The sequence below is a fragment of the Dermacentor silvarum genome, chromosome 8 (genome assembly GCF_013339745.2).
Source record: "Dermacentor silvarum isolate Dsil-2018 chromosome 8, BIME_Dsil_1.4, whole genome shotgun sequence".
Classification (NCBI taxonomy): domain Eukaryota; kingdom Metazoa; phylum Arthropoda; class Arachnida; order Ixodida; family Ixodidae; genus Dermacentor; species Dermacentor silvarum.
This window is the reverse complement of record NC_051161.1, coordinates 94249059-94259767: the sequence shown is the minus strand read 5'-3', so window position 1 is coordinate 94259767 and position 10709 is coordinate 94249059. Positions and strand designations below refer to the sequence as shown.

The following is a 10709-nucleotide window of genomic DNA, read 5'->3' as shown; positions in this document are numbered from 1 at the left end:
TCAAATTATGGGCGCAGTAATATTTGTATATATGTATATGTATTTCTTCACCTAAAAGTGGGCATTGTAAATATTTTCCGATGAGAATGCGTCTGAGAACCAGTTCCCAAATATTCTTTCGATATCTCGTCTCGCACCGCTCTCTGTGCCATCCTCTATTATAACCTTTTCAATATATGAGCTTCCATTTTGCCTCCTGCTGGACGTACGAGCCAGCCGCAGTACCTCAGGATCAGAAATTGGCCTGTTTGTCATCCACGCCTTTGCAGAGGTACGAGAGCACCAGCTCATAAGCCAACGCTATCGTTCACGCTGGTGATCTAGGTACTCGTAAATTATCTGTGTTTGGGAGCCACCATCTCGTACTTTTCTTATCCTTCTCAGGCACTCACAAAGTTGCTCAGTCTCTTTTCTTTTGCGTTTTCTGCTAGCTGCTGTGCATGCCGACGTCCAGATTTCCTTTAAAGTATCCCACGCTTTGACATTACATTCATAATCACTTACTGATGTAACTATTGCGGTTTTGAATTCGGTTAGAGTCACCTGGTCACGCAAAGAAGCAATGTCTAGTTTCCACATATCAGTGCGTTCACCTGGCCTTCCTTCGAGGTTCAGCACGACAGTGAAAGCTCGATGATCTGAAATGTGCCCTGCGTCTGCAGGAAGATCGAGGATGCTGCATTGGACAATTTGCGATGTTAATTCAGGGGGGAAATGCATTCGATCTAGACGACATTGCGATTGCCTTTGCTGCCATGTGGCCCCAAAATTTTCGCCGTGCATGTGTACCCAGGCATCTGATAAATTGTATTCTTTCACTATACGAGATAATTCAGCTGCATGCGCATTGGAAGCGTTTTGCCTTGCCCCTCGCGAGTCGCGCATAGGGTCGATCACACAATTAAAATCGCCAACGTTGCAAAAACAAAATGAGATGATCCGGGCAACTCAACAAAAGTTAAGAAAATGCGGTCTCTGGCCCCCAACCCTTTTTACAGGGCCGTGTTACATGCGCTAGTTACTTCCCAAACAAGTTAGAAAAAATATTGCTTCCGATTTCTTTCTAATGTTTATCAACAACATCACTCAAGCTGTAACTTCTAGAACGCTGAACTTTTATTTGTAATTTCCAATAGCGACGTTCAAAATGCAGATAGAGGGCACCATACATCTTTTGGCGCTGAGACCGGTATCGTGTGCTGTTTTGAACGCGAGTGGTCTGTGAGTCGTTAGCGCTCCGCGACAAAAAGAAAAAATTTGTCGCAGTTTCACCCGGAAGGCGAAGCACCAACTGCGATAGCAAATTAGTAGAGAACTATACGGAGTAAGGATAGTAGTTTTATCAGCTGTATAAACTTGGACATGCAGCAGCACCAGCAACACGCAGAACTATTCGGCGTTTTGCGCGCGTTCGCACCGAACGCGCGCGGCGTTTTTATATAGATACGTATTTGGTGCCGCAGCTAAACGTCGCCTCCCCTCTCTCTCTCCGGTCCGCCCACAGTCTTTCGCGCGACGGAAAAAGTTGCGTTTCCTCTCTATATATGGAAAGGAGGAAAGAGACGCTTAATTGTCGGCACAGCCGTTGGCAAAAGTATCCTCAACTTCTCGGTCTTCTTGTAGTCCTGCTCCGTAAAATGGAAGGCGCACACCAGGGACCTGTCATTCGGCTGCCATACTGTTCCCTTCCCGCCGGGTCCTTCACGGGAAATGTTTGGTCCTTCACGGGAAATGAAGGACCGCCGGGTCCTTCACGGGAAACGCTCATGTGCGTTCGCTCCCAGTGAAAGTGCGCGTCCCTCGCGCCCTTTCACTCGCACATACAGCGTCCCGAGCGCGGTGACGATTTCATCGCTGTTGACGTCATACGGAACCTCACGGCGACGGCGACGCCGACGGTAATGCCGACGGCAGAAATCTACTTTGGAGTGTCCATATAATTGCTATCGCAATAAAACTAGCGACAGACGCTGAGCGCACTCCACTGTCGGAAGAAGAAAAGGGGTTGAAGTAGGGAGCCTAAATGAAAAAGTTTTCGCAGTTTCACCTGAAAGGCGAAGCATCGATTGCGATAGCAAATTTGTAGAGAGCTATACGGAGTAATGATAGTAGATTTATCAGGTGTGTAACCTTGGACATGCAGCAGCACCGGCAACACGCAGAACTGTTGTCGACGCGGTCGGCGTTTTGCCCGCGTTCGCACAAAATGCGTACGGCGTTGGTGACTGTTGCCGGAGCCTCTGATATAAATAGGCACTTAATGCCGCAGCTAAACGTCGCCTCCCTTCCCTCCCCGCCACGGCCTTTCGCGCGTCGGAAGAAGGCGCGTTTGTTCTACATATATGGTGATTGTAAAGGAGGAAAGAGACGCCTACTTCTGCAGCCCTTAAGGGAGCGCGGCGCAGAACGCGCGTTTTTGTAGCGTTAGCTACACTGGCCTAGCCAAGCCCGTCTCGCGCGGCACATCAAGAGCCGTTCTGCGCATGCGCAAGGATCAGTGATGTCACACGGCTTGCGCACCGGAGCCACCGGAGCCGGCACTTCTGGCGCACTCCGCCGCCGCCGCGTGCGACTCACCGCCGTCGGTCTGCGCATTCCAGAGGAGTGACGTCGTAGCCGTGGTAGACGCACTGGCGCCGGCGCGCGCTCGCTCGCTGTGCAGTCGCCGTCTGACACTGCGCTGGAGCCGCTGCGCTTCTGACTGGCGTTTGCCAGTGTGGTATAGCCATGGAGAAGGAGAGCGCAAATGCTGCTCAACAGCGCAGAAGAACGGAGAAGCTTGACCCATCGGATCCCGAAGTAGTTGCCTGGCAATTAGCGGTTGAGCGTAGGAGGAATGAATACATGTGCCAAATAATACGTATACCGCGTGTGTGTAATTGGAGCAGCAGTAAGCATGACAATCAAGCTAATCCTTGACAATCTAGACAACCAGGAAAGCTAAGAATAATCAGCTGAACCTTTGCTAACGGTACGTATATCCTGGCGTAGCCGAGCTAAGCCACTGCAACTTTTTTTTTTCTTCGCCGTGCGTTCACTCCCCGTGAAAGCGCGCGTCCCTCGCGCCCTTTCACTCGCACATACAGCGTTCGGCGCACGGCGACGATTTCATCTCCACTGACGTCATACGGAACCTCACGGCAACGGCGACGCCGACGGCAGAAATCTGCTTTGGAGTGTCCATATAATTGCTATCGCAATAAAACAACGCTTGCATGTAGGCTCCCTCGGGTGAAGGCGGTGGCACCACAGGTAGCAAAAGACGCCATATGGTAGCCATTTCATGCTTACATCTACTCTCGTTTATGGAAGAGCCAGCAGTTATTTTACACTAAAACTTAAGCTTCAGAGATGCTAGAACTTCTCACGCTATAGTGCTTCAATTGAAGCGTTTTGCATTTTGAATTAAAACTATCTTAATTCCAACGGAGCCAGATTTTGCTGAATGCAGTGAACAGCCACGGCCGCTCGATGAAAAAAGTCGTCGCAGTTTCACCTGAAAGGCGAAGCATCAATTGCGATAGAAAATTTGTAGAGAGCTATACGGAGTAATGATAGTAGCTTTATCAGCTGTATAAACTTGGACATGCAGCAGCACCGGCAACACGCAGAACTGTTGTCGACGCCGTCGGCGTTTTGTTTGCCCGCGTTCGCACAAAATGCGTGCGGCGTTGGTGACTGTTGCCGGAGCCTCTGATATAAATAGGCACTTGGTGCCGCAGCTAAACGTCCGCTCCCTTCCCCCCCCCTCCCCCCCCCCCCACCGCGGCCTTTCGTGCGTCAGAAGGCGCGTTTGCTCTACATATATGGTGATTGTAAAGGAGGAAAGAGACGCCTACTTCTGCAGCCCTTAAGGGAGCACGGCACAGAACGCGCGTTTGTTCTCCGCCGTGCGTTCACTCCCCGTGAAAGCGCGCGTCCCTCGCGCCCTTTCACTCGCACATACAGCGTTCGGCGGCGCGCTCCTCTTGGCGCTGAGCCGTGCTCCCTCAAGGGCTGCAGAAGATAGCGCCAACCTTTCCCTTTCCCTCAAGAACCACTTACCCACCACCTTTCTGCACTTCGAGGCGTCGTGGAGTTCCTTGACTCGTCAGGGCTCTCCGCACGCCTCTAAGGACATTTCTACAAGCGGGAAGGCCTCACGGCCTCCCACCCCACCCCGGGCCTGACCGGCCTGGCACAACACCCCTGCAGACTCTGCAGCACACCAAGGCCTTCCATCTCGGCCTGATACGTGCCGCCTATGCCTGCCGGTTTTGCTTCGCCCAGCCATGGCGACTCCACTCTATCCCTTCTTTCGCCCCCACTTACCCCTCCCCGTTGGCGCTGAGCCGTGCTCCCTCAAGGGCTGCAGAAGATAGCGCCAACCTTTCCCTTTCCCTCAAGAACCACTTATCGCGGCGCGCGGCGACGATTTCATCTCCATTGACGTCATACGGAACCTCACGGCGACAGCGACGGCAACGACGACGGCGACGCCGACGGCAGAAATCTGCTTTGGAGTGTCCATATAATTGCTATCGCAATAAAACACACGGTGCGGCCTGCCGCGTCGCGGCGCAGGCAATGAGCGAGAGCATGGAATCGGAGTTGACAGTTGTCGCCGCATTTCGCTAGGAGGGCGCCAGTAGTAGGGGAGGGCTCCAAGCGACGCGCGGGCGGGAAGGAGCGCGCGTTCAGCGGGTAGGTCGAGATAGTAGTCGTTTCTCTCCACATGAATCGCTCGCACATAGAGTCAATCAAGACAGTTTGCGCATGTGTGATATTTTATGCGTCAGGCAAAATGCCGCGCAACTGTTGTGTGCCGTTGTGTTCCACGAATGCATCGAAGGACCTGCAAATACGCTACTACGAGTTTCCCAGTAACGCAGAACGCAGGGCAGCATGGCTGCGAAACATTTCCCGTGAAGGACCCGGCGGGAAGGGAACAGTATGGCAGCCGAATGACAGGTCCCTGGTGTGCGCCTTCCATTTTACGGAGCAGGACTACAAGAAGACCGAGAAGTTGAGGATACTTTTGCCAACGGCTGTGCCGACAGTGTTCCCCGGTTATCCAAGCTACATGAGCACGAGGAGCACGCCTCCTCCGAGGAAGCAGCGGCCACGCTTGGAAATAGAAGACGATAATGCGCAGTCGTGTGCCGAGTGCTCGGGCAATGCTGCTTCAAAAGACAGGCCCGTCATTAGCCGAAACGGCTCGTCAAGTGACAGCACTGAAGCCACGACGCCCAACAACTCCGAACTAGGGAATGAAACGTGAGTGGAAATTGCATCATTTTCAGATGCATCATGTCAAACTACATTCGACCTTGTTAAACTGACAGAAGAATCTAAAAAAAAAAAAAACGCGCTGCTTCCAAGCGAAGATCGCTCGTATGAAAGGAGCACTGCAGGCCCTTCAAGAAAAAAATGTCACAGTTTCGCCCTAAGGGCGAAGCAATGAATGCGATAGCAACACAGCAATGTCATACGAAGTAAGGTGAGCGGCTTTGGTAGCAACAACACGCAGAACTGTTGTCGACGCCAACGGCGTTTTGCCCGCGTTAGCTCAAAATGCGTGCGGCGTTGGTGACTGTTGCTGGAGCCTCTGATATAAATAGGCACTTGGTGCCGCAGCTAAACGTCGCCTCCCTCCCCTCCCCCTCCCCCACGGCCTCTCGCGCGTCTGAAGAAGGCGCGTTTGCTCTACATATATGTTGATTGTAAAGGAGAAAAGAGACGCCTACTTCTGCAGCCCTTAAGCGAGCACGGCGCAGAACGCGCGTTTGTTCTCCGCCGTGCGTTCACTCCCCGTGAAAGACGCGCCCCTCGCGCCCTTTCACTCGCACATACAGCGTTCGGCGCGCGGCGACGATTTCATCTCCAAATGACGTCATACGGAACCTCACGGCGACGGCGACGGCAGAAATCTGCTTTTGAGTGTCCATATAATTGCTATCGCAATAAAAAGTTGCAGTGGCTTAGCTCGGCTATGCCAGGATATACGTAGCGTTAGCAAAGGTTCAGCTGATTATTCTTAGCTTTCCTGGTTGTCTAGATTGTCAAGGATAAGCTTGATTGTCATGCTTACTGCTGCTCCAATGACACACACGCGGTATACGTATTATGTGGCACATGTATTCATTCCTCCTACGCTCAACCGCTAATTGCCAGGCAACTACTTCGGGATCTGATGAGTCAAGCTTCTCCGTTCTTCTGCGCTGTTGAGCAGCATTTGCGCTCTCCTTCTCCATGGCTATACCACACTGGCAAACGCCAGTCAGAAGCGCAGCGGCTCCAGCGCAGTGTCAGACGGCGCCTACAGCGAGCGCGCGCCGGCGCCAGTGCGTCTACCACGGCTACGACGTCACTCCTCTGGAATGCGCAGACCGGCGGCGGTGAGTCGCGCGCGGCGGCGGCGGAGTGCGCGAGAGGTGCCGGCTCCGGTGGCTCCAGTGCGCAAGCCGTGTGACATCACTTATCCTTGCGCATGCGCAGCACGGCTCTTGATGTGCCGCGCGAAACGGGCTTGGCTAGGCCAGTGTAGCTAACGCTACAAAAGTGGATGACGCTGAGAAGCGCGCACAGTTTTATGAAAATAACACGGACATTGCCTGTTTTATGAAGGTGCTCAATGGTGCTGCGGAAGGTGACAAGACTACCGAGTTCGTTAGAAACCAAGTCCGCAGTTTCTCGACGAAGAAGCCCCACTACAGTGACGTCATTCTAAGGGAATGTGGAATTTCGAAGGCATGCTCCAACAAAGGTTATGAGCCTGGAAGCTACAGAAATCTCTTTAAGGTCCCTTGTCGCTCAACGCTCCAGAAATATATGTAGGCCACTCAACAGGTGAAATCGGCGTCACTTCGTTGATAAAGGAGCGGCTGTGCATCGAATTCAAGGGTCTCACTGGTCTCACCCTTACGAGCGCTTCTTGCCAACTGGGAAGGAAATGTTAATATGTCTGTTGAGCGTCTCGTACGCTTGGCTCAAAAACCTCTGGCAAGGAAAGTGCTGCGCCTGTGATTCCAATAACACAGTGATCCTTTTTTCACGCACGTGCAATAAAGCAAATATGACTCACCTGATGTTCACAATGCTTTTGTTTCTAAGGCGTGAGCAACAATCATTCCGGAAATACAACCGCACCTGTCAATGAGCGACTCTCCTGTTGCAAAAATAACTGTAGCACAAACATACATTATCGAGGGTGAACAGCGCAACGGCAACAAAAGAGAGAAAACATCGCGCGAAAAATCGCAACTCGCACGAGCAACCACTTCGGATAAAACTAACACTTGCTATATTTAGGTTGAAGCATCACCGACGCACATTCGGTAGGACGATTACCAATATAGTTAACGCTATAGCAAGTTTATTGCAACCCTTTAAAAACTAACAAGCGCATAGCAGCTGCGCTGTCAAGCCGCGATGCGCCGCAATAATTCCGGCGCCCTCACTTTCGGTCTCCCCAGAGGCTCCCCTACTGGTGGCGCCGCGGCGGCAGCCTGGACTCCCTGGAGCACTAGGCGCGCCACGCGGCAGGCCGCACCGTGTGTTTTTCATCGAGCGGCCGTGGAACAGCATTCGTCTGCTTCAGCTGCGTAGCATATACTAGATTTTATTGCAATAGCAATTATATGGGTACTCCAGGTGCAGTTTTGCCGTCGCCATGAGGTTCTGTATAACACCCAAGGGCGATAAGATCATCGCCGCCCGCCGTATGCTGTATATGAGAGCGAAAGCTTGCGAGGGTGAGCCGGCGATCACGGCTCAATCTCGCGCACCCAAGGGAGGAAAGTGGGCAGGAAGGGCGCCGTCCTCCATCGCGCGCAACGGTCCTGGGGGGCGTTCTACACCGGGCGGCCCGGGCGGTCGCGCGCGCCGGCGCGGACCGCTGTATCTTTAAAGCCATCTGTGTATAGGGAGCCTACAATAAACAGCGTTTCATGTAGGTTCCCTATCTGTGTCGGGGACAAAGTCCACCTTGCACTTTGTTTTAGCGATTTAGTTCGCGTTGATGCGAACAGCAGCCGAAGGTCAATTCGCTCGCTGCTGCTACTGCGCTTACTCACTCCAGCGATTTGACAGCGAATTTCCGCAGTCATCCAGTCAGATGCGTTCATGTTTGCTCGATCATGCGTGACACCATGCTTGTTCATTTAGTTAGTATGCCTATGTTTACAAGCTTATACGGCCTATAAAACTACTATCCTTACCTCGTACGATAGAAGTCCACTAATTTCCTATCGCAATCGATGCTTCGTCTTGTTGGCGAAACTGCGGCTTTTGTTACAACCAGCGCTGATTTAGTTGAACGCAACTCTGTGCACAACAGCTGTAGATATCAATGCCTATACATCTCAGTACACAAGTTTTGAAGAAAAACTATGCATTCCAGCGTGCAGGTCTAGTGAATATAGCGACATTGTTTTCAGAGCAAAAACAGAAATAGTCCTTTAAAAATTTACAAACAGAAAAGCAAACTTAATAATAATTTTATTCTTGTAATCAGTAATGAAAGTAATTTGAACAGCTTCAAGAACTGTGGTCATAGTTAAACACATCCTCCTGCTTCGATCAATTTTATTTAAACCCGCAATCTTCCTTAAGGTCGTGAATCTTATAATAATTTGTTTGATGACAAGCATATTTAGACTTGAACTCGCATGGCCAGTTCCGTGTTTCTAAAGCCCACTTTGGCAGCCAGTAAGTACATCGTTGTTTGCCTGAAAGTGCAGCAGAGGAGGCTTATGAGAATTGGAAAAGAAATGCATCTGATAGATGCACGTATGGCAGGTAACATAACATAAAATTCAGATTTTGCATCATGTGTATTATTTATTACGCTCGGCGACCATTTTTACTGTACTATCACTGTTATCAAGTTATCATTCGGCGCATCACGCGCCTACGGTACACAATGATTGTAGAGTTTTATGTAGAAAAAGTAGAAAAATTCTATGAAGAAAAAGTGTCAGCCCTTCCACTGTGGTGGAGATGGAAGGCAGGCGAAGCTGTACTATGGTGGTAATTATGTATTTCCAATTATGACTCTTATGATGTGATGGTGTAATTGGTTATTTGAACTATTAAAGAATAAGAAATATATATGATCCGGTGGTTTTCATTTATTTTGTGACTATACAGGGACCATGGCCTTATGGTCGCTACGGTACACCGCCACAGGGTGTACGGAAAAGGTTGGCACGTTCTTCATAAACAAGTCACCAACACCGTGCGCGTTCGGTGCGAACGCGGGCAAAACGCCGTCGCCGTCTGCAACAGTTGTGCGCGTTGTTTGTGTTACCGCACACAACCGCTGTCAAAACGCTGGCTACGTGACGAACGGCTAAACGCCGTTGTCGACACGGGCGAGGCGGGCGAGAGCCCAGAGAGAGTCAGCGGCACAGGCGGCAGAGGCCAGCAGGGCTGCGCGCATGCGCCGCAGTGGGAGAGTGGGCACGCACACGCATAAAGCCAGATGCTTTCCACACGCACAGTCTTGGGTGCCTCGATGCCCTCCTCGCCCACCGCTCCTCTTCCACTGCGAAGTCGCGTTTGCTCTCCGCCGTGCGTTCGCTCCCCGTGAAAGCGCGCGTCCCTCGCCCTCTTTCAATCGCACATACAGCATACGGCCATTGGTAGTTTTTGGGGGCGAAGTGCCTTAGTACAACCTTAGGGCCGAGCCTTGTCCCTCCCTCGTCACCCGTCGTCCGTAGCTCTGGTTTGCATGGAGTCAGCTAGGGGCGCTGCGGTGCACAAGGGCGTTCGTTCCCGACGTGCACTCTCTTTCTCGTTCCTGACGCGCGCTATCTTTCTCTCTCGTTCCGTAGCTCTGGTTTGCATGTAGTCCGCTACGGGCGCTGCGGTGCACAAGGGCGTTCGTTCCCTGCGCGCGCTCTTTTTCTCGCTCGTCCGTAGCTCTGGTTTGCATGGAATCCGCTAGAGGCGCTGCGGTGCACAAGGGCGTTCGTTCCCGACGCGCGCTCTGTTTCTCTCTTCAGCCATGGGTGATAGCGGTCGCTTCTGATAACGGCGCGCCCGCTATGGATGAAAAGGCGAGAGTGGCGGTTCCACTGCATGCGGAGTCGAGGGCTCACAAAGCTGCTGCAGCACGGCGACGCAGACAACAAGCGGACCCGGAGTCTAGGGCGCGGGAAACTACAACAAAACGGCAGTGCCGGCAAGCGGACCCGGAGCAGAGGGCTTGCAAAGCTGCAGCACTACGGCAACGCCGGCAAGCGGACCCGGAGCTGAGGGCTCGCGAAGCTCGCGCTTGAGCCGAGCATCGGCGCCACCAACCTCAAGTAGAGAACGCTTCCGGCGTTTTTCCGCCGCTTCCCACGCTCTCGCATGTACGGGGGATTCACGGTTAACCGAATGATTCCGAATCATTCACTTCGTGGATATGCGGAGTTTTTAAGGGCAAAGCTCCTTAGGGTGTGGGTCTGTCCCTCCTCTGTAGTATGTAGTAGTAGAAGTAGTAGTAGTAGTCGTCGTCATCGTAGTAGGTTGCCACGTCTACTTTTATGAAAAAAAAATTCCGGAAGTTGTGTCCGTAGCGCGGAATCGAACCAGGGACCCCTCGCTTATGAACGCGCGGCGCTAACCACTACGCCACGAAGCGCACATGGACACACGCACCACGATGACAACAAATACCCAACATTAACGAAAGACTGCGCGTTTCTAACGCGTTTGTGCTAGCGCGTTACGGCCCGTGTAAG

General features: G+C 52.1%; 1 protein-coding gene across 1 annotated transcript; it reads left to right on the top strand.

Moving 5' to 3' along the window:
• Window positions 1-4783: 4783 nt before the first annotated feature.
• LOC119462294 (THAP domain-containing protein 11-like) lies at window positions 4784-5260 on the top strand. The gene has a single exon (XM_037723637.1). The coding sequence runs from the start codon at window positions 4784-4786 to the stop codon at window positions 5258-5260; it is 477 nt and encodes a 158-aa protein (XP_037579565.1).
• Window positions 5261-10709: the final 5449 nt, after the last annotated feature.

What these genes read in the sequence shown, in the direction of transcription:
- LOC119462294 (XM_037723637.1), top strand. Translation starts at nt 4,784, where the DNA reads ATGCCGCGCAACTGTTGTGTGCCGTTGTGTTCCACGAATGCATCGAAG.